Genomic DNA, 24,284 nt, shown 5'->3' on the forward strand with positions numbered 1-24,284 from the left:
ACTGAAACACTGATGAGCTTCAAAAGTACCCAAGGCTGTGATTGGCTTCAGCTGCAACTTTAGATGGCATCACAAACAGGACCGAGAAAATGGAAGTGGAAGAGAGTAGCTGCAAAAAGCAAAAGTAAAAATATTAAGCCAGCTTTCCTCAACCAATACAGTTTGCATGTCACTTCACCTCTAAAGACCTCTGCTTCCTTCCATAGATTGGTGAAGTTAGAAAAGACAATCTCTTAAACTCTCTCCAGGGTTAGGAAACACACTCCAATTGCTTTATGGATAGAGATTAAAAGTGCTTTATACAAGCTTCAGTTGGAACCGAAAAGTTACCAAACTTTATTTTTCAAAATAGGCTTAAAAAATAGCCCAAAGGGATTTGCTCATGGACTTTCTGGAAAAAAATAACAGTTTAAAAACCGTTGACCAAATTGGAAAGCTGATGGTGGGTGAAAATGTTGTATCTATGTCAAATGTCAAGTTTGCTGAAATTTATAACAGCTCTGTGGTTATTGTCAGGAAAGAAGCCCAGCCTCAGAAAATGGCAGCAGTTAGAAACTTCCAAAAAAGAGATCTCAGCAAGCCAGCAGGTCAACTGGCCACACCATGGGGCCAAAAATAAACAAAGTGACTCAGTGGACCAGAGAGAAAACAGCTTACCACCAACAGCACCACAAACAGCAGGAGCCTGGGGTGGGGGAGTGCTGGCTCTCTTGCCTGCTAGTCCCCTGGTGGGACACAATGGGCCCAGATTGCTGTTCTGCACACAATGGATTGTACTGCAGCTGCAGAGCCCAGAGCTAAGGGTTCAGCAGCATCTTTAGTCATCAGCTGTAAACAAACTGATCCTCTTCCGCTGGGAGCAGGGCAAGCAATTACAAAGTGGTCCTGCGTGGTCCTCATGTGCTCGGGCAGCAAAGGTTCTGAATTGACTACGTGACTATAGAAACCACACGGAGTCCAAAGAGAGTGAGGCGTGCAGTTCAGCTCAGTCAGCAAGACTGTGCAGGGACACATGGTCGACTGCCTCTCCCAATAACTCACCTCTCAGCTCAACACATTCCTGGCTGAATTCAATTTCCATACGATTATGTCACCCCATTAGCAATTTGGATTAGACATACTGACAAGGGCTACAAATAAATCTGTTCCATTTAGTTCAATCAATACATGATTAGGGTTATTATTCACAGAATCTCCATCCACAGGTTCAGATCACTAAGGAATAAGGACCTCAGCCATGCCCTCCAGAATCCCTGACTCAGCTGAGTAAGTCCCAGAGAGCACTAACTAGGTCTTATCTCAGATAGCCACTCAGCTTCCGTTCTTATGCGATGCGTGGATTGTGCCACCATGTTGCTGGTAATAATTAAAACACAACAGGAGTGGTTGACAACCACACCACAGTGTAGTCTGAGGCGCATCAGTGATCCATTTACCCTCAGGGAGTTCAGCCTGGCCTGTTGGTGTCCTGTGGCTTGTCCCGTCTCATTGGCTGTGGTAGCTAAAGTCAAGACTAGGTTCCTGACCTGCCTCTAGAATGTGCACTCTATTGCCAGGGAACAGTGCTCACACTGCTGTATGGAAACAGGAATCCATGTCTCCCCCAGGCAGGACAGCCCTCTTTACCTGGGGACCTAGCAAAGGAAATGTGATCCAAAGAGTGGTGTTATAGCGAACGACTACAGGGAGCCAAAGACGAGACACACAGCAAATCCCATGCCCAGTAGAGAGATATCCTGTGACCCACTCTTTCCCATATGCAAACATAAACCAAAGGAGACAGTTTCCATTCGGGATTTGTTGATAAAGTTCGTTTGGATCACTATTCCATGAAATTGGACAATCCATATTGTCCATGGTCACCAAGTAATTACAGCCTTGATAGTCATACATGGCATAATCCAAGGGCACTCAGGTGTCAGGAAAAGCATATGAATTGGTATGAGTTTAACTGAAGCAAGGTTGCTTCTATCTTTGTGTTTTTACGTGTACAAGGGGCTTCACTGTAGGAGCTGCCTTTGATGATATCAGGCATGTAGAGCAACTAAGGGCCAGCCAAGCCCACATAAGTTTTTCTGACCCCACTGCATATAGATTGAAGTGATAAACCCAGAAATACAGCAAGTTGGCAATCAGGGCTGCTTACTTCAGTGGACCATGTGATTGTTTTAGCAGGCGGCAGGGTTAGAATTTGGATATAATGATAGCATCAATCATTGTCCCCTTCCAGTGCCTCCAAGGTTGAAGGTATTCCTTCCTCTACTGAAGTGAGTATTGGTGCCAGGGAGGCACCAAGGGGCACACCTCAAGGAGGCTGCCTCCTCTTAAAGAAATCTGTAGTTCAAAAGGGCCCCACATATTTGACCCCCCTTACCCTCATCTCCCACCCCCCACCGCCCTTACCCTCTGGTAACCACTCAATTATTGTAGGACATTTTCTTTACTGTCTCTAGGATTCACTTTTAAATAGTCGCTCACATCGCTCCCCAAATTTTGACTTGGGTGGCTGGTTTCTGAATCTTGCCAGAACTAATGAGCAATCCTGGGCCTTCCTGTTGAGTTAGCATCTGCTAACTTTATTGGGGCTTATCGACATAATGTTATCAATGTATTATAGTAGGAACAAGTCACTTGCAAAAAGTGAGAGGCTTGTTCTGTGGTTTGGCCCACCCACTGGTGGAAAATGGCAGGAGAATCCAAGTATTACTGAGACTGCACGGTAACCATGCTCTGGAAACTGAGTTGGGTGACCTTAGAGTGCCAAAGGGATTGAGAAAAGACATGACCAAAGTCCAGGATAGCATGCCAGGTGTCACGTGGTCAATTGATTCAGTGATAGTCACAATGTCTGGAATAGCTACACCTACAGGGGCCAAAACTGAATTCAGTTGGCAATCATCCTCCATGAGCATCCAGATCTCATTAGCTTTCTTCACTGGCCACACAGCCCTATGATGTCGGAAGGGAACCTGAAGCTGAGCTGTGATCTGTTGTGCTTGCATCCCACCATCACCTCCCTGCAGTGGCTCGTCCAGATCAGGACATCTGCCTTGGACATCACAGCATTCACAGAACCAGCATGTAAATCATCACTTGCAATTACACATTCAGCCTAGGAAGGGGCAGAAATAGTGCATAACAGGGGTCCAAACAGCCCCACCAGAAGGCACATTTCCTTCCTTTACCATTTTACTCTGTTTTCAATCTTACGAATGGAATAAGTGGTTCTCTCCCCTCAAGGGATCCTGGTACGTTAGTCATTTGTGCATGGATATCAGAAAAAGACATAAAAGTTTATGTTCGCCTGCCCTTACCTTTCTCCCCTACCCTCATTGTGCCCTCTTTAGGTGTGTAAGCTATTTGAGATCTCCTGAGAATGACACCTCACCCCAGTATTCCTTATCCTTAAAGGCTTTCAAATCTGGATACAGATGTGCAAGGTCGGGCAGTACATGTTCTGAGGGAGATGTTTGCTCTAACACAGCCACCTGGCTTTCTAGTTCCTCCATCAGAGGGAGATTGACCGCCACAAGGAATCTGGTTCTGCAGAGGCATGCAGAGCTCTATCTGCCTGAAAAACTAACGCCTCCTTGGGGCCCTCCATCACCTGGGTTTTAGAACACAAGTCTTTGGTGAGCATCACATCAGTCTCTACTGTGGGAACCCCTATTTCAGTTAAGGGCATATCCACATTGCCTCGTGGTTTGGAGAACGTTGGATTTTCCTATCCTGGGCTTGGTCTTGGATTTCAGAGGCTTTGACTGGTTTAGAGAGTGCCATCCTGGACCTCTAATGGCCCTAAATCAGCATGGCTGCCAGCACAGGGCCTCCCTACAAGAAAGATAGTGAAGTATTCTACCTTGTGGGGAGGAGGGAAATCTTCAAACTCTTCAGTCATTCTCTGGATAAGGATCATAATCTGGCTGTCATCCTGTCTAAGACAGACCCAGTCTGAGCAGCATCAAACCTCAGGCTTTCAACAGCTTCCTCCACGGGATTTCATGGGATTTTATTGGCCTCAAGAAAGTCTCTTTAGGTTAGCCATAATACAGTTATTAAAACAGAAATCCACAGTAGTGAAACTCATTGAATGGCATGATTCTGTCCCAATTAAATCATCTGCACAGTGGCTTAAATCATGGGATCCAATGTCAAAGAACATAGGTGCTTCATTCAGCCCCAAGGAGCACAGTGTTCCTCACTCTTTTATTAGCTATGGGTCTAACAGTTCCTTCACCCATTAATCAAAGCCCCCCAGGCTTTCTCCTTTCCTTCTTACTATGGGTATGCATCTTTCTATCCACTATCGAAGTGAACTCTCCTCTAGATGTTTCTAGTTCTGACATAAGACTGGGTGTGGCTGTGCTTTCCTGCCTGGTGGAGCCCAGAGCACTCTCTCAGTCCCTAGTCCACTGGAGAGTGAGCAGCAACAATAGCGCCCTTTGGGAGCTGCTTAGAATCTGTCATCACCACTCAACCTCCATCCATCGACTCATCTCATGTTCATCAATAGCTAGGGCAGGTGGACCACTCACCACCTGCCTCTGCACCACCTGAGCCAGAACATTTGCCACCAGCTCCCAAGGAATCTCTTCGTATTCTCAAACCTCACCCATGAGTCCTTGCCTTCTCTCTTCCAAAAAAAAATCATTTTCTATCTTGGCACTCTGCTTGTTGTGCCAATTTGGAAAGTATCTCAACCTCTTAGAAGATGCAAGAAAGAACAAGTCTCCAGAGGTGTCTGAGTAAGCCAGCAGGTTGTCTTGCTGCAACTCCACAGTTGGCAAAATTTGACAAAAGGATGTAGACAGTTTATTGCTCACAGCACAGTGAACAGCAAAAGCTTTAGCACGGTAGTGACTTCCCTGTCTAAATCCCACAGAGTGGTGCAGATGGTGGCTGCACACTCAGTGTAACAGCTGAGGGACTCAGAGATAAAGTCTCAGCCCCTTTTGCAGCAAGCATAAACAACTCTCCCCTGAAGCAAGCAGTCACACCGTCATCAATGCTGTGGTCACCTCGACCTACTTAATTGCATATATGACTATCAGCAGAAACTGTGCCAAGTCAGAGGACAGGTAACCCATGCAGTTGGCACAGCCAGCAAGGATGGGCAGAAACACCCAGGGCCCGTGGCAGGCTGCCTCTTCCAATGGTGGTAATGATCATTCTATTCTCACTTTTATGAAATATATATTAAAATATTTAGGGATAAAAGGTCAACTTAGTATCAAATGGGGTGTGTGTGTGTGTGTGTGTGTGTGTGTGTGTGTGTGTGGAAGAAGAGAGAAAAAAAGGGAAAACTAGTAAAATGAATAGGGTAAAATGTGAAGTAGGGGAATCTGGGTAAAGGGTACACAAGTGCTCTTCGTTTCATTCATATTCTTGCACTTGTCCTGAAGTTTGATATTTACCAAAATAAAGTTAAAAAATCTTTCATCCCTTTTTACTGACTATACAAACACCTCCTTTTCTTCTCACCAAAAATTATGATAACTGTGACAAGCAACGGTTATTTGTTAACTCTAAAGTATGTGAACAAATTTCATGTTGTTGCTCTAGGTGTGATAAAAAAATACAGTGAATGTTTAAATGTAAAAAATGTATTACAGTAAAAGACATTGCCATTAATCCCCCTCAAAATACTCCCCCCCCCCTGCTTCGAACACACTTATCCCATCATTCTTGCCACTTTCTGAAGCCGTTCTGGAAGTCCTCTTTCGTGTCTTTACTTCATCCTCCATCAATATAGTGCTCTGTGTCACACATCGCTTCTAGTGTATGGCAATTTCTGTCAAATAAGAACATTACAGTGTGTCCTCATCCACCTTATTCACAGTATCTGGCACCATGCGACTTCTGGCTCTTCCCCAAAGTCAAAATGACCATGAAAGATAAACATTTTGAATAGATTCAGGACATCGAGGCAGCCACGACAGTGCAACTAAAGACACTCACGAAAGAGGACTTCCAGAACTGCTTCAGAAAGTGGCAAGAATGATGGGATAAGTGTGTTCAAAGTGAGGGAGAGTATTTTGAGGGGGATTAATGGCAATGTATCTTTTATGGTAGCATTTTTTTTTTTTATTTAAACATTCACCATATTTTTTGACCACGCCTCATATATGCTAGCTTTACAATGGAGGTGGGAATGGGGAAATTCCTGAACTTCAAATCAGTTGCTTCAGAAAAAAATACATTAATTTTGAGAATTGGGTGAAAAATAAAAATTTCTTTATCTAGAAATAAAGACAAAATGTACTATAATTTTTTTTTGAAAATTTTGATCAAATCATGAATAATTTGAAGGTAAGGAGAGAAAAAGGGTCAAGGACAGAGGGAAATAAAGAATTTGGGTTAAAATATACTTTTTCAAGGAAGCCATCAATAATATCTCTTTGATGATCAATGTATAGTTCTTATTCATCAGTATATACAAATGCAATAGCATATTCAAAATGACCCAAGTGATTAAATAATGTCTTGACATTTAGGATAAACTCTGAGACTTGTAGCAGAAAGAATACACAAAGGCTCTCAAAACAGTTCTGATACACAGAAGATACCCAATAAATACGTGGTGTAACCCAACCTGAAATGCTCACTGTCTTTGTTCTTTCTCTTCTTTCAGCTAGAAAATCTGGAAGTAGAAACTGCTCCGTTGCCCTAACTGGGTCCCATGCCATTCAGACCCTCACTGAGTTTAGAAGCCATCATCTTATGTGGAAGCAGGTCACTGCAAGAATGTGTGGGCGGCTCTAGTTTCCTAGGAAATTGCCTGCTCTGAGTCATCGAAACTCTTCCCTCTCTGTCCACTTCACTCTGCCTATTAGAGGGATATCCAAATTAAATCAACCACTGGGAAGGAGAAAGCTGTGCCACACTAATGAGTTCAGCCTGTGGGCATAAGGAAGACGCCCAATGGGACTACAACAGGCCATGGTATGTATATTGAGATCATCATGGAAGAAGAACCTTCTGTCTGTAATATATTTTCAAGCAAATATTTATGGCTTCATCAAAAAAACAAACGAAAATAAAACACCATAGATTGTTAAATTCACCACAGTAACACGTAAAGTAAATGCTACCTCTGATCAAAGCACCTTGTGTGGACATCCAAGACTTCCTAGACTTCTGTAAGGGAATACTTTGCTCTATTGTTTACCTGTACTGTTAAAGTTATCTTCCAGTTAAGACATCATTTCCACCTTCATTTCCTGGCGTTGTATTTTTTTAAAAGAATAACATCTCTTACCTAGTTCCATTATTGCAAGGGAAGAGATTCACATGAAAGGTAATCTGAAACGCGGTAATGAGTCAGCCGCAGAAAGGTGGGTACTTGTGCATGGCAAGTACTTCCTGAGAGTTATCATGGGAGATTTTCCATAGTCAGGCTTTCCATGGTTTGCTCCCCAGCTTTAACTGTACAGTTCCCTTGCTTCCATCTAGGTGATCACAAAAGGTAATAGGACGTCAATGAGCTCGTCACTTTCTTCATGCAGGAAGTCAAGCATTAAAACGTACTCTTTATTTCTCAGTAGTCTCTCCATACTGCTTGCTCCCTTTACAGATTATTTTCTCTTGTTAATTCTGCTCAGAATACTTATGCTTTTTGAATCAGAGTGATAAATTGACAGATGTTTTTGTTGATTTTCAGAACAGTTTGAACTTTTATAAAAATACGGATTCCATCAGTTTAATCTCAAAACAGAAAGACTCAAATGACCATAGAGGGGGAAAAAAATGTGTTATCTACTTTGCAATCCTGTGTGGTTTTGGACATGAAATATTAACAATGACTCAAAAATATTTTACTAAAGATTATGTTCATATAATGTCCTCAACAATACATTGGTCTTTTTGATCTTTTCTAAATGTCAAGATTTCTTTTGTAAAATGTCAGTCTTCTAAGTAGATTCTCTAAGACAATTCTCCTCTTTGACTGGTTTTGGTATAAAATACAGTAAAGATTTGGTCATCATCCATTTTGTTTGATCTACACAGTCAAGTCAGATGGCTGATGCCAAAAGGCTCTCCATTTTGAACTTTTGTCTGCAATGATTAAATGAATCAAATACATTGTAGTTAGTTATCCATGAAGGCACAAGTAGCAAACTGGGTGCCAGCTTCCTTTATAAGAGTATTTCTGAGTCTACAAGCTGCCAGTAGTCTCAACCTTAAAATTAGTATCCATTCTTCAATCTAACAAGGCACAAATATGCACCAGATACCCACAGGCAATGTTTCAGGAAGGCAGCTGTCGTGTCAGAATAACTGAATTTACTGTCTCAGATCCAGTTGGCTGTAGTTATGTAGACCCGACCCACATATCCATTGGATGAGAAAACAAAACAAAATCCAAGATAAGTGGTTTAAAGTTTCCTTCTGTAAAGTCATATATTTGCCTCTAATAATCTCAATTTTTCAAATAGTATAAGAATGGATATGAATCATGTTTAATTGTTTTACATTTTCTGATCAAAGTCATTAAAAGCAGGGTCTTAAAAAGATTTAGAATGTCAAATAAATGCATTTGTATACATATATTTACATACATACATTATGAGAGCTTCCACAAGTAAAAAGAATAATTCAAATGAAACACAATAAGGGAAAATGACATATTTGCATGTAAGTCTCTGGGGAGGAAAATCTTGTTTTTAATGAGCTATAATAACATGAGTCCTCTCAAGGGATGCTGTAGTGCTGCTTCCCGCTCATGAGGCTGTTTCTCAACAACCATTACTTCAGCCTAATGGCACCTCTCGGTTAAGGCATTCTAAAGTAAATCATAAGTGTGTTTTCAATATTCCTCATTCAAAATCGCTTTTATCGTAAATTTGTTAGAACTATCTTGCAATTCCATGGCCAATAGAGAAGTGGCAGCCCTGACTCAGTCGGGTTTCTTATGAAATCTGAAGACCACGTAATGTTCTGCTTTGTTCTTCCTTCTTATTTCATCCTTGCCCTTACGGATGGGATCTCTTCCTAGTTTGACAGCCCAGTAATGCAGACTGTGATGTGAAGTGGAAGTTTTGCTTCTTCATTTAATTACTTGCTGTGGAGATTCAAATCCCAAGGACGTAGTGTTTTCTTCTGTCGTCTTGCCTTTCACTGTTTCTTTGCTCCTGCATCCTTCTTTCCCCGTCAATCATTAGAAAGGAAAGAAGGTGGGGGCTGGGGGGGTGAGACTCAGCTGGGGCACAAGTGAGTCACTAAGAATCTACTGCCAATACCCCCACTGGCTACTTGATCACACTTTTGTTCTAAACTTTGTGCTGTAATATTCTGGATCCACATTAACAATTTGATGGAGTCAAGTAAGAGTTTAGTGAAGAGGCTAAAAGTTTGAGCTTTGAGTCATCTGGATCCAGGTCTGAGTACACGTTTTGGTATTTTTCTTTTCTTTTTTTCTTTTTGGCTTTGTGGCTTTGAATAACACATTTAAGCTCTCTTAGCGTCAGTCTTCTCTTAAAAGTAGGGCCAACAATAGCAACCTTATTGGTCTGTGGTCAGGACCAAGTGAGATAATGTATATAAAAAGCTTGGCCTACCATGTAGCAAATGTTCCCTATTTGTAGTGCAAATTATAAGTGAAAACTATCATTGTCAGAGAGAGAGAGAGATTTGATGAATCCTCAGGTAGAACCACCTCTCTGATCACCCTTGGCAGGAAACTCTGAGAGGGCCCTCCTTGAGAAGGCAAAAAGACCTCAAGCAGAACCTCCTATAATAAAATAGCATTTCAATAAGTGCCATCAAAAGAAGCAGACTCTTAATTTGGCCATTGGAGACACTTCTCAACATTGAAATAGATGGTTGGCAGTTTTAAAATAAACTCTTCTAAAAAATAGCTTTGAGTTGGTAAAAGGATATTCATTTCCTTAGATAATATGACATGTGTTGCTAAAACTGACATCCATTCACTTGCAAATTTCATTATTGAAAAGGCACACTTAGCTTAATATTACCCAAAAGATGCTAACAAAATTCTACTTCCAGTTTTCACAGCATGCACTTTTTGTCTTGGGATCCAAGCAAAAGTTGAAATTCAGAAGCACTGATACAAAGCCTAGCAGAGAAATAAAACTAAGGCACAAAGAAAAGATGATCTCTAACGTCATTTATCACATAGCCCCCAAAGCATTCAAAGTCCTTACTTCAGTCAGTTATGTTTATATGGTCAAAAGTTAAAGCGAGATCCTTTTGGTAATGCTTGGATTACATATCTCATTCCAAATTTGTGGAAATCATGTGTGTGCTGCATCTCTCCTACAATAAAGGTAATCGGTTTATGTAGCCATAGTCTCTGTCTACTGGCAATTACCAAGATGAGGAGGCCTATGAGCGATTCGTCCAGCTTCAGCTAGCAATACTGCTCTTAGGGTTTTCCAAACTCCAGAGCATTTCAGCCAAAGAAAACTAAGGATAGGACATGGTAGCCTCAGCTTCTCTGTTTCTCTACTGGCCGTAGATGCCCGTGCTGTGGCTGTGCATGTACAACCAGAGGCATTATCCCCTTCATAGAAATGTCTACCACCAGGGAATGGGGGAGGGGAAGAATCCTCATTGGCATTGTAAAAGCATCAAGATTCTTGCCTAGATTCTCAACATAATTTTTTTCTCACAGACTACATTACTTGGGCTAGGAGAAGGGATGGGAACCAACATGAATCCTCATGAGTACCTTGGCCAAATCATTATATTTGCCCTGTGTGAGATGCTTCAGGACTCACTATCACAGAATTTGGCATCCAGATTATATTTACGACCACTGTTATTAAGACATTAGGGTCTAAAATGACAAGTCAATTAAAAGACCTAACTTTGAGACATCCATCCAAGAGCCAGTTGAATTTGATTAGAAGTAATTTCAACCCACAGTCGTTGTTTTCCACTGAAATCAAAATACTAAACTTCAAGGAATTATGTACATTACTAACTCTTCAAGAATTAAGCAAAACCAAATACTTAGTGTGCTATAGTGTGTGGCAAATATTCAGGCTCTTGTCATGTAATGTCATAACATTTCTTAAAGGAAGAAGCAGATGGATCAAGTTCAATTTAATCCAACCAATATTATTGTGTCCTAGGCACTCAGATTACAAACGTAAGGACTACCGACATTGAGGTTTTACGAATATGAAAAGTGGGTTGAGGGTGGATTAAAAGTGCATCTTATTACAAGGTATTGCACCAACAAGGCTGGTGCAAAAAAAAATTGCGGTTTTTGCAACTATTTTAAACCTTTTAAACCACAACTACTTTTGCACCAACCTAATACTTTTCAAATAACATTGACTAGCTGCATATGCATTTTAAAGGAATTTTAAGAACTCAGAAATCATTAAATTAAATATATCAACCTTTGAAATCATCTCCTGACTTAAACATATAAAAAGATGATTCTAGACCCTGAGCACATATTCAGAGAAAGATCGATTTTCTGGGGTTCTTCCCATCACACATTTAATAGAAATTTAATAGTGTAGTTTTTCAACTTTGCATTTCCTACAAACTTGTAGTAAGTGAAAACTCCATTAAAATCTGTACTTGGTATCGCACTTAAACTTTACAAACTACAGGGGAAATTAGGAGGATTACTGCTGCCTCTGCACTTTGAGAGAGGTTCAGGTTGGCATTTCATAGCCAACCCATTTGGAAAGTAATGCTTAGTGATGCCCAGACCCCACACCTAGAAAGAACAGCCCTATGTGGTGTATAAAGGATGAGCTCTTTCTTCTCTCCCAGCCTGCAGAAGCTTAGAAGTCTCTGATCCATTCATGTCCAAAACAGACCCTCATATGCTTAAAGACAAAATAAAACTCTATGGCAATAGATTAAAATATTCCCAGAGTGTAGTACTAGGTCTGAGTCAATGCAAAAGTTTTATTATTTCTCTGGCAAAAGTGAGTTAAGACTCAAGTAGAATCAATACAGAATAAGGAAGGAAGGAGCGAGCTTACTCATTTTTATCATTTTACCATTGCAGTTATTTGCACCACACTTCACTGCTGCTCAGAGAAATTAGTTGGCATTCTTACCCTTCATACAAAGAGGTTATCTTGAAAAAGATGTCCTATAGAGCAGGTATTCAAATATATTCAATCTAGTCAAAGTTGCAGATTCTATAGAATCTATCAGACCAGAAACAGAATCTACTGAAACAATACTTGAGTGCAAGCAGCTGTTGGGTAGATTTACAGCTCTGTTTCAAGAAAACTTCTGTAGTTATGGAAACAATACAAAACAGCCCTATGTTAGTATAAAACTTGACTGATACTAATCATAACAGTGCCAAGTTTTTCAATGTAAGCAGATATGTTTATATTTGTTACTTGGTGTGTCTTCAGTTTGGGTTTTGAAAGAATGATAATATTAAGTACATCGCATGAGGAGAAAGGGTAGCTCACAATTTCTGCAGTAACTGAATTTGCCTGTCTGTGAATCTCAGTGGTTAACACAACTCAATGATTTGTTGCCATTCAGAGCTACCTCATGAATCAAATATAGTTTGCTTCTCACCCCACAATCATGTACATGAAATTTAAACCAGTGCAATTGAGAAAGAGGTTTGTTGCTTAAGTCCCAACCTAAGTATCACATTCTTAGCAATCTATGCATGGTTTACAAAGAGAAGTGTTTGTTTTATGGTTCCAGAAAAGGAATACAAAGTCCTTTCGGACACTGAAGGAAATTCAGCTTAGTAGTATTGTCACACGCACTGCAGTAGGAATGTTTAGCAACAAAAATCTTCCAGGTAAAGGTGGTTTCAAGCAACTTCTTTCTTTACCTTGAAATTTGATTTTTGATAGATCCTAGGTCTTCAGAACAGGCTGTCATATTTGCTTTCAAGTCTCTTAAACAGAAATTTCTTCAGATACTTCGATGTTTGATTTAATTAGCATTATCCACTGGACTTAGAAAATTTTTCACTGAATGCACAGGATTACAAAACACAAAGTGGAAATGAGAGGAGAAGTGGTACAAACTGAGGGAGAGATAAGAAGAGACCGGAAGGGACTAAAGGAGACAACTATTCTCCCAAGAGTCTGGGTAAAGTTGAACATAGTCACACACAACGAACAACATGAGTGAGCTTCATAAATTTACACACAGTAAAACTGTTCTAATTAACAAATGCTAAAGAAAAGGAAGACAAGAATACATTTGTGTGACCTGATGTTTGTGATTTCACCATCCACAGTGGAGGACGAAACTAACGAATCTCTAGGAAGCTAGGAAGAATAGCAATTGTTTTTCCCCATTTCAAGGAGGGCAGGAGGGCCCTTATATTACACAATATTTGAAAATTCATATGTCTCATAGGCTCTCCCATCTCTGGTTCCCTCAGAGATGGGCTTCTGGATGGCAGAGGTACTTTTCACATTCCAGTTATGGCCATAATGCTGTGTTTCCTCGAAAATAAGACATAGCTGGACAATCAGCTCTCATGCGTCTTTTGGAGCAAAAATTAATATAAACCCAGTCTTATTTTACTATAAGACTGGGTCTCATATATATATAAAAACCGGGTATAATATAACATAACATAATAAATATAATATAATATAATATAACATATATAACATAATATAATATAATATAATAATACCAGGACTTATATTAATTTTTGCTCCAAAAGATGCTTTAGAGCTGATTGTCCAGCTAGATCTCATTTTCGGGAAAACAGGGTGTCACTACCCATAGTGCTGTGACACCAATCAACCAAGCCTACAGATCAGCTGGTGCCTCTTCTAGTCTGCAAGGGCCTGGGTAGATTTGGCTTCCATAGATATTCCCAGTTACAGGCATACAGTCTTCAAAAGCCTTTAAGGATCTTCAGTCAGAGGTAAACCTGTGAAAATCCCACTGGTTTTTGACCGACATATTACAGTTCTTACTTTCCCAAAATAATAAAAAGCAATTTGCATGGTTTCCATTATACAGCATAACATTAAGATGTAGTATTAAATTCTACAGTCTTCCTAGCAGAGCAATACATATGACTCTTCTCTTCCCATGGTCAAGACATGCTCTGAAATCAGTGAACATTATTCAGTCTAAGGAGTCTGATTACCAGAGACTTCCAAAAGAGAGGAGTTCCCGTTTATAAAGAGATGTGAATAAAATAGTCAGGAGTTTCATTATTTGCCTCCTCTTTGAAGTTTTCGGTTGGTTTGTTGGTTGGTTGGTTGGTTGGTTGGTTATGGGGGGATTTTTGCAGTTTCTACTCAAGATTTTTCACTTCTCCCAGGAATGTTTGTCATCAAAGACACATGCCCCTCTATTTTTTCTATGGAATAGATTTCCCTTTGCAATGACCAGTGTAGGTCATCATCACCTGAATAAAGTAAACACTGGAGATACACATTTGCTCACAGCTTGACATCATGGTGGACCACCTACATTCCCCATTTCACCAAATCATGGCCCCCTTCTCTATCATTTTGACTTTAGAATGGGTCAGAACTCAATCTCCATTATCCTGACTAGTACCAGAAACCCATCAGCCTATTCTTGTTCTCCTGCATCTCTGCAGGTGGTAAACTTGATTCCTATTGCCTTTGCCTGCCTCTGCAGGGGTCCATGCAGAAAACAGAAAAATAACAAGGCCTTCTTGTTACTCTCTTTGGCTGTGAGACAATTTGTTCCCATCCGCCCCCAGGCTCACCCAGGGCTCTGACTCAATAGGAAGCTGCTACTGATCACTGCTGTATTATCTTAAAACTCATTCGCTTTATGGAAATTCATGGCCCTTATCTCTCAAGGGAATGGAGAAAAACAATAGGCCTCCTACCCAGCTGTACTTTCCATGTAAACTGCATCATCTATATAAATTAGGTTCGAATAATATCAGATTATATTCTGGATTCATAAAGTCAATATTGTAAATAGACTCTGGCAAATTTCCTAGGATCCCATTGCTGCCTGCGAATCAATCACATAACTTCTACATGAATAAGGAGGGGGAAAAACAACAATAAGACAAATTTATGTTTACGTGAACAACTGTCCAATGATTTTGGATTTTTTTGTTTGTTGGTTGGTTGGTTTGTAATAAATTCCATTCACTGAGGGGATGGAAATAATCCTGATTACATGATTCCTTTTTCATTTTTATTGTGAAATCCTTCCTTCTCCAACAATGAACTGAATTTTCTCATAGCAAAATTCATAAGCCAAATGGCATAATACAATTCATAATAATGGTTGATGATCCATTCATTTTAAATACTGTTCACTACAATAAAATTCCAGTGAAATCTAAGAACTGGGACAGTCCATTGAAGTTACTTGTACCAGGAGGTAATTTGGCCTATATGCATGGATATACACATAAAAAATAGGAGTATCTCTTTTAAAGTATCATTTTCTCATAACAAGGCTGAAGCTTCCAGTAGGAACTTGGGAAATCAATTTGGTGAGTTTCTTATTGATCCTGAAGACCATTGAAGTGATCATGCTGGTTGTTCTCTAACTGGCTGGTTTCTCACTTAGAGAAAGTTGGAAACTGAGCAATTAAAAGACACCAGGAGGGAAAAGGCCTACCTTGTACTTCATGCAGAGCTGTGAGAGAGAGGGGGATCCGGTAAATGCATGGAAACAGCCATGCTGCTTGTGACATAAATTTAAAAACTCTATATGTTTAACTCTGTTTTTGCATTGTCCATAGATATCTTTGTGAAAGTAGGAAATTAATGTTAGGTTGAATCTAAACACCTAAATCAATTTGCCTCTATTTTATTAAAAAAGAATAGTTTTGACCTGTATCTGTATTTTTTAATAATTTGAAGTCTGAGACGCTCATGTCAACACTATATAAGATTGGAGACTCCCACATACCAATATAATTTGAGTCTCCATTGTTTGAGAAAATCCATAATGGAAAAACTAAAATGTCAATAATATTTTCAGATGTGCATTTTATTTCTCACAAGAGCACCTACATTCATTTGAAGAACAGTTCTATATATATTCTCAAACATATTTATTTAGTTTATGGCCTGATAAACATGTGACTTCCCAGATTGGTGGGAATAGCTCCACAGCCTATCAAGGATCAGGGGACCCTGAGATTTTTTAAATGGCTGGTTTGATTGAAGTTTCTGTTATCATTCAGGTGTTTTGCATTATACAGTATATTTTTAAATAACTATCACCAACACACACACACACACACACACACACACACACACACACACACCATAGCAAAATGGAGCCTTGGAAATTACACAGCAACTGTGATCAAAATAGAAAGTAATCAATAAAATAAAGTTTATCAAGGTCTTAGCTCCTTATTTGAAAGTCTACAATCAAGAAATTACTTGCAAACTCATTATTTACATTTGTTCCCTGGAAACAAACTTAAAATAAAAATTAGAAAGTGCTTTCAACTATACTCTCTTTTAAATTTTAATTTGAATTTCAAATTAAGGTATTATTACCACACAAAATCTAAATTTCACTGAAAAGTTTTAATGATCATAAACCCTGAATCCATAAAATTCAATGCTACAATTTATAATTTAACACTCCCATCATAAAAATTTCTGTTCTATGACTAGCATTTAAAATTCCCATTAGTTTAATGAGAATTAAATGAGAAATATTGGTATATATACATATTTCCTATTATGTATATAATATATATTTTATACGTTATAACATTGAATTATATATTATATATAATAGGAATATATATGTAATGGGAATATACATATATAATGATGGGACTATATATTTATATATATTCCCATTATATTTTTGATATAAACAGAATATATATACCAATATAAACTTACTTATATATTTAAATAGGTATATAAATTTTCATTAATTTGGAGGGAATTAAAGAAGAAATGCCAGTTTCCACTAACACCTTTCGTTGGCAATATGTTTTCTGACCTTTTAACCTACTTAATAATTCTGGAAACTTAAAATGACAAGTGATCTTGTTGTTTTCATTTTATTATGTTAAATCAAAAAAATTACAAGTGGAACTTTACAAAAATGGAAAAATCTGCTCTATCAAATGTAGCAAATACACAAGTTTTTATAAAGTGTGAATCTAAACATTCGGTGCTCTGTTACTTGTCATTAAATTTTTGTAACAGTAATGGCACATTTTTGCTTTCCAAGGAAAATTTCCATTAGAAAAGAGAAGATGTGCTATATATTTTTAATTACATTGGAAATTCAGGTAACTGAAAACACTTAGCTAAAAAAAAAAAAAAAAATACCTGTAATGTGTTCATGGGAAATATCCAAATGTAAAGAATATGTTTCATTAAATGAAATTCTCTGTGGTTGACTTAGTTTAAATACTTTTAAACAGATTCTTTCCCACAAACTACTTTTTTCTCCAGCAATAGAAATGGCAGCAGAATTGTTACTTCCTTTGTTTATAACTTGAAGTCAAACCTAACATAAGCAATCAACTCTCTACCCATTGATATCATTCTAATGGCTCCCGTTCAGGGGCCTGAGAAAAGAGTGGAATCATCGTTTTTCTCTCAAGGGTTAGGAGTCAAAGGAAAGATACAGACCTGCTGCTCTGCATGTGGGTTCAGCTTCTTTGCAGCAGTCAAATATCTAAAGAGCATATAGAAATGCCTCCGGTAACACAAAAAGGAAGTCTAGAATAGTTTATGTTTTTCAGATTTTATATCCTCGTAAATGAAAGTATAACCAGATCTTTCAAAAAAACAGTATGAAATCCATAGATTTAGCAATGAGCACAACATGCTTCCTGTGTTTATTTTCAGGTCTTCTTCCATATATGCTTTTACCACAATAAGTGAAAAATATTTGCCTGGGTATCCGTATAGTATTTCACCTCTTTGTCCCTGCCAAGAAATAGAGACAAATGAATATATTGTTGCTTGTGGTAATACACAAAGAGGAACATTTAAAAATATACAACGTTCTTGACATTTTGATGCACTGGTAATTTGGCTTTAGGTTTTGTTTTGTTTTGGGTTTTAATTAGCGTGTTAGTCTCACCTTCATTTTTTTCACTGTTGATGTGTATTTTCACTTGCAGTAAAGACTAAGTTATCATTTCACATGTTAGGCACATTTCTAGGTAAGACAGGACAATCAGCTGTAGCTTTCAAAAAAATGTCTTGCCAAATCACAATGGTCTCATGTAGATAAAAATGCTGACTCATACATCAAACAGTGAGCATACTGCTAAATTGTTTTTACATTATTTCTATTTGACTGTTTAAGGTTATTGTATGGAAAAATATAAACTTCACATTGTATTACTCTTGTTCAAGAATACTTAAGTATTTTAGGCTGTATTGTGATTTTCTTGCATGTAATATATGATGATATATATAATAAAGACAACCTGATAGGGATACAAATCTAGATTTTTCTCTCTTGTCTTTTTCATTCACACATTATCATTGATCTGTTTAAAAAGAATATCCTCCGGGGAAATATTGCAGTGTAGGTAAAGAGCCTAAGAATCAAACTAACAGATGATTTTGATGCTGAATAAGCACTTCAAAATGAATGAATGGAATGGGCTTTTCTCTTTGTAAATTATTTCCAGTGTTTTGCCCCTAAAACTTGACAACTATGACTTCTTCATTGAGAACTGCCAACCAACTGTACAGAGGAAAGAAAAAAAATAAACCCGCTGCTGTAAAGTCATCAGTTGAAAAATAAAACTACATTCACTTCTAGTCTACTTTAAAAAAATTAATTCGATATCTTAAGCAGTTAAATTCTTTGCAAGAAACAAGAAGTTCAATAGGGTAAAATTTAGAGTATAGTCTAAGTTTTAAAGTATGATTTTTTGAGTGTGGAAGTAATCTACGCAGATGCAAAAACACTTTGCTGTAAAACAACAGCCATTTCAAAATGACATTGGATAACTCCAAATTACATATTGAAAAGAGTTATAAACATGAACCCTTTGAAAAGAAAAACTTATGCTCAAATCCTAATACATGCTAGTATCTTCTCTGCCCAGCATTCCAGGTGCAACTCCCTGCCGCACAGATTTGGTCTGCTCAAAACCTCTGAATGGCGTTCCATTACCTAACAAGTAAAATCCAATCTTTTTGCATGACATTGCAGGGCCTTCATACTTTGTGTGAATATACCACAATCTATTCATCCATTCTGCTATTCATGGACAGTTGGGATGTCTCTTGTCTCAGGCTGTCATAAACAGTGCTAATAAGTATAGATCTTTGGGTGCATAGACACATGCATGTCTCTTGGGTACATACCTGGGGATGGAATTACTTGGTAAATAATACTGAATGGTTTTCTAAAGTGACTTCACAAGCTTCCCCTCCCTTCAACAGTGTATGAGCCGAGTTCCAATGCCTCGCATCCTTGCTAACATTGGATATTTTCAGTATTTAACAACTTTAGCTGTCTTGGTGGTATACAGTGATATCTTATCATGAGTTATTTTGCATTTTTCTGATAGTAAATATGTTCAGCATCTTATCATAGGAGGGATGAGAAAGGCGCCCTATCCTAAATCTGACAAGTCCAGGGACAGCAAGTAACCTGACAGGACGATGTGATCATAAACTCCTAATTGGCAGGTCATGGGAGGTAGTCAAGCCTCAGGCATATAACTTCTTTAATAAAAGAGTTGTCTTTGCCTTAAGCAAGCGCTGTCCATTGTTTCTGTGCACCTAGGTAGACACATCTTTGAAAGGCCTCTTTTTCAGACCCCTGGGAAGCACAATCACCCTCAAGGCAGCACATCATATCTCGTTAACTATCCTGTAATCCAATCCCCGCTTTGCTTTCTCCCACCTTCCTGTACTCTTGCTTATGATCCCCCTAAATTCCGAATCCATAAGAGAAACTGAAAACCTATCATTCTCTGGAGCGTTTGAGATCTTGCTTCTGGGCAATGTTGTCAGTTTGGCTCAAATAAACTGTTATAAAAATTCTCTGAAGGTTTGTACATTTCTTTTTCTTTTTCTTTTTTTTTAATTTTATTTTATTAAATTTATTGGGGTGACAATTGCTAGTAAAATTACATAGATTTCAGGTGTACAATTCTGTATTACATCATCTATAAATCCCATTGTGTGTTCATCACCCAGAGTCAGTTTTCCTTCCATCACCATATATTCGATCTCCCTTACCCTCATCTCCCACCCCCCACCCCCCACCCCCCTTACCCTCTGGCAACCACTAAACTGGCAAATAGACATATGAAAAAATGCTCAACATCACTAATCATCAGAGAAATGCAAATCAAAACCACAATGAGATATCACCTCACCCCAGTCAGAATGGCTATCATCAACAAGACAAATAGTAACAAATGTTGGAGAGGCTGTGGAGAAAAAGGAACCCTCATACACTGTTGGTGGGAATGCAGACTGGTGCAGCCGTCAGAAAACATTTAGAGATAAAGACACGTGTGCCCCAATGTCCATTGCAGCTTTGTTTATGGTGGCCAAGACATTGAAACAACCAAAATGTCCTTCGATAGATGAATGGATGAAGAAGTTGTGGTATATATACACAATGGAATACAAGACAAACAAATGAGAAACAGAAACTCATAGACACAGATAACAGTTTAGTGGTTTGGACATTTCTTACATCAACAGCATTCTCATTGGCATTTAGAAATTCTCTTTGTGAAATGAGTATATAAGTGCTTGTCTATTCTTTATTGGGTTGTATGTCACTTTCTACCAACTTGTAGTTCTTTACATTCTATGACTATGAGTCCTTTATTGGATTTAGGTATTGAAAGTATCTTTCCTACACTAGGCCTTGATTTTTTATTGTTGTAAAGGCATATTTTAATACATGAAAGTTCTAGAGTTTAATATAGTCTAACTTATCAATGATAAATTGATAAATTTGTCCTGTTTAAGACAACTTTGTCTACTACAAGTTGAAGATTTTATCCAATATTTTCTTCTAGGAGTTTTTACCTTAAAAGTCTAATCCACCTGAAAGTTACTTACGTGTATGATATGAAGTAGGTACAATATTCATTGTTCTTTCCACATGGACATTCAATTGGCCCAGCATCATTTATTGAAAAGACTCTTTGTCTTCCAAATTGCATTATACCTGTGCTATAATTCAGGCAACCTTATGTGTGGGTCTGTTTCTGTTTAATTTGTTCCATTGGTCTATTGACACTTTTAGAAATCATAACTTTACAATGAGTCTTGATTATCTAGTAGTGTAAGGTTTCCAACTTTGTTCTTTGTCATCAAAATTGACTTTGCTGCTTTGGGCCCTTTACATTTACATATAAATTTTAGAATCAACTTGCAGGTTTCTACAAAAAAAAAAAAAATGCCAAAGGGAATTTTGCTTAATATACAATGTTGCCTGCTGGGAAGGGTCTATGACTGGCTAACAGGGTTTGAAAGCTGAATGATGGAAGAAGCTTTAAGTTTGACAAAAGCCTAATTTTAAAGGATTTGAATGTCATTTAGGGAATGTAGGCTTTATTCGGTAAACAGTAGGGAGCCATCAGAAATCTTTAAGCAAGGAAGTCAGATGATTAGATCTGTGTTTTTGAATACAGCACCCGGCAGCAGCATCCATGCCCAACTCTATCTACCTAAATTTTCAGATGCCTACCTTAGAAGTAGGGTTATACCCAGGTGTGAGGAAATTAGTACTTCTTCTGGAACCCCAAAGCCCAGAAAGAGTTGTGTTATGCCTAGGGGTGGTGAGGAGAAGGCCTCCTCACATGTTAGAGTAAACACACAGCCATGCGCTCCTTTCTGATGTACTAACATTCAGTTCAAGTCTTGGTTTGAGAGGCAGGAAAGTTCTACCACTCTGAATCAGTGTACGTCTGCCTGGAAGATACACAGTTCTCTGGGATGTCAAGATGAAGAGAGAAAATACGAGGACTCCGGTATTGGAGTTGTGCCCAAATTACCCAACCACTACCCCACGTCATCCCTCCCCCTTCTCTAACCCCAGGCTGAGGCAGGAACATCCTCAGCACTGAAAGTGCTGGAGACAATACATTCAGACGCCAGGTACAACAAAATACAGACACACACAAAACAGTAACTTGTTAAAAGATATTCAACCGTGACTCACACTCCTTTCCCTCCAACTTCTGACCCAGATAGCTGGAGCAGTCAGGCAGGCCTGCAAAAGTACAGGCAGTTCCCTTCCAGAAACGGGCTAGCTGAACAGCTTATTTAAAAATTCATATCCATTTTTAGGACAAGAGTAAAGATAAACCACTCTTTGACAAGAAGAAACGGTAACAGTATTTAACCCACTTATCAAAAATAGAGGAGAGAAACTAGCTATTTAAATTAGATTCCATATTGAGAAGAGATCTCGGAGCCTTGTTTTATTTCCCACCCATCTCCTGTGGGGTTTCCAGGGGCTGTCTGGTGGCCAACTGAGCCTTTGACCATTTCTGCAAGTCAAATCTACCATCCGCATCCCAAGAAAGCTTTGGTCACTATATGCATCATGCAATTAATTGGAGATGTCTTTTGCAAAAGCAAAATAGACCAAAATAACTCTAAGTCTATGAGAATTAGGTATCTATCTCTCCTTGTTAAGCCTGTGTATTCATCTTGGGGGGACTACTGATATCTGTCCAGATCCAGGAGGACCTTTAGGTCTTTTTAAAATTCTATCTTCTCCCTAGTGACAGGCTTCACGGCCAGTATATGGAAGGCTTGGACCAGCCACAGTGTCCAGCCTCTCTGAGCCACTTAGGCCACACATCCTGGCCTCTAGACCCTCTCAGCCTCAGTAGTAGTGCCGGCTTCTTTCACAATTTTCCTGGCACAGCAGTGCTTGAGCTTTCCCACCAAAACTAGGTCAGCACTTTCTTAGAGGAAAATCAAAGCAGGCATACTAAAAACACCAAGATAGAGAAAGAAATTGAAAGAATGTTGATATTAATATTCCCTAAAGAAGCACCATGAAATCATAATGGAAAAAACTGAAATCCTCGCTGGATTTTCTTTTTTCGGTGTCGAGTATTTTCATGATTTTGATTTGCCTAGGGAGGGTAAGGGAACCAGGATCTTTCAAGTGTTTTGGATCCATAAAGACATAATTCAGCTCTGCCCATCCAGAAAGCCTGAGACACCATAGCCTGGAGAGGCCTGCTTGGTCATGTGGAAATGGCGGAAGGAATCTGTAGGTTCTAGCTGTTATAAAAGGGTGAGAAGCCATAGCAAAGGGATTGCATGCACAATCCTATCTGTGTCCAAACTGTCACTAGTGCTATTGTCCTGGCATGCTGCTTTTTTATCTCTTTGTCACCATTCCCCTGCTCCCTACCCCCCAATTCTTGACTTCATCAGAGCTCCATTCTGAGACTAAATATTTAATACGAAGATTACTCTGCCTAAGGTAGAAGGTGAGAAGTAGAAATGAGAGAAATCCCTCTGGGAATTTTGGATATTCAGCCATCCTTGACTCTTCCAGTAAAACAATGGTATCAAATTTCAGCTGAGTAATGTAGAAACTGTTATGTACGGTGAAGTGATTCTGCAGGCTGAGCTCATCTAAAACTCTCATGCCCACCTTATACTCTCTCTCCAGAATGGCTAGGGGACCTCACGTCCCTCCTAAACCTTCAGTTCCTCAGCCCCCTTCCCGAGCCTCTTTCCCCACTGGCCCAGCATCCCCACAGACAGTGGCCAAGCCACATTCTGAAATGCCGGCGCAACAAAAAATTATAGCCCCTCAAATTCAAATACATGGGAATGCAATGGAAACTGGCAGCCGCTTTCCATGATGTACATGCCCATGTGAAGTGCATGGAGCTTGACTTCAAAGGGATTCTGATCTGTTCATTTGCAACAAAAAGGAGAAAGAGTGAGGCAAGCCGAGTAGCAGGTACCTGCCTGAAAAGTCCCCACTACTAGTTGGGAATGTCAAGTGCCTTTGAAGGACACTCACTTTATAACCATTTTAATGATAAGAAAGATGTTAATAAGGATAATATGAACACTCATCAGATGCAAATTATTTACAGTTGTCCCACTGAGGGCTTTACAATTATCATCTCGTTTAGTCTTCACAACAACTGTCAGGCAGGACTTCTAGTATCCTGTTTACAGATGAGGAAGGCAATCTGAGAGGTTACATTCTCTGTAGTAACCCAGGTAGTGAGTTATTTCAAAACCATGTTCTTAACTTGCACAGTATACTACTTCTTTCAAAAACTGTTCCCCAAGCATATAGATGACGTACAAAGAAATATAAATAAAATTCCGTAATTAGAAAAATAAAGCCAGAGGGGGCTTATGGTAAGAAGATTACAGTCA

At 38.9% G+C, this 24,284-nt stretch overlaps 1 protein-coding gene across 1 annotated transcript in view; it reads left to right on the forward strand.

The window, feature by feature from the left end:
- The window catches only part of OPRM1 (opioid receptor mu 1), a 64,137-nt gene extending 45,760 nt beyond the window's left edge, over window positions 1-18,377 (forward strand). Inside the window, exon 4 of the mRNA XM_019749260.2 lies at window positions 6,632-18,377. Coding sequence (XP_019604819.2) covers window positions 6,632-6,670 — 39 coding nt within the window. The 3' untranslated portion in view covers window positions 6,671-18,377. The remainder of the gene's footprint in view (window positions 1-6,631) is intronic.
- The last annotated feature ends 5,907 nt before the right edge of the window (window positions 18,378-24,284 follow it).

Source organism: Rhinolophus sinicus, linkage group LG05 (assembly GCF_036562045.2).
Source record: "Rhinolophus sinicus isolate RSC01 linkage group LG05, ASM3656204v1, whole genome shotgun sequence".
In the NCBI taxonomy this organism is placed as follows: Eukaryota; Metazoa; Chordata; class Mammalia; order Chiroptera; family Rhinolophidae; genus Rhinolophus; species Rhinolophus sinicus.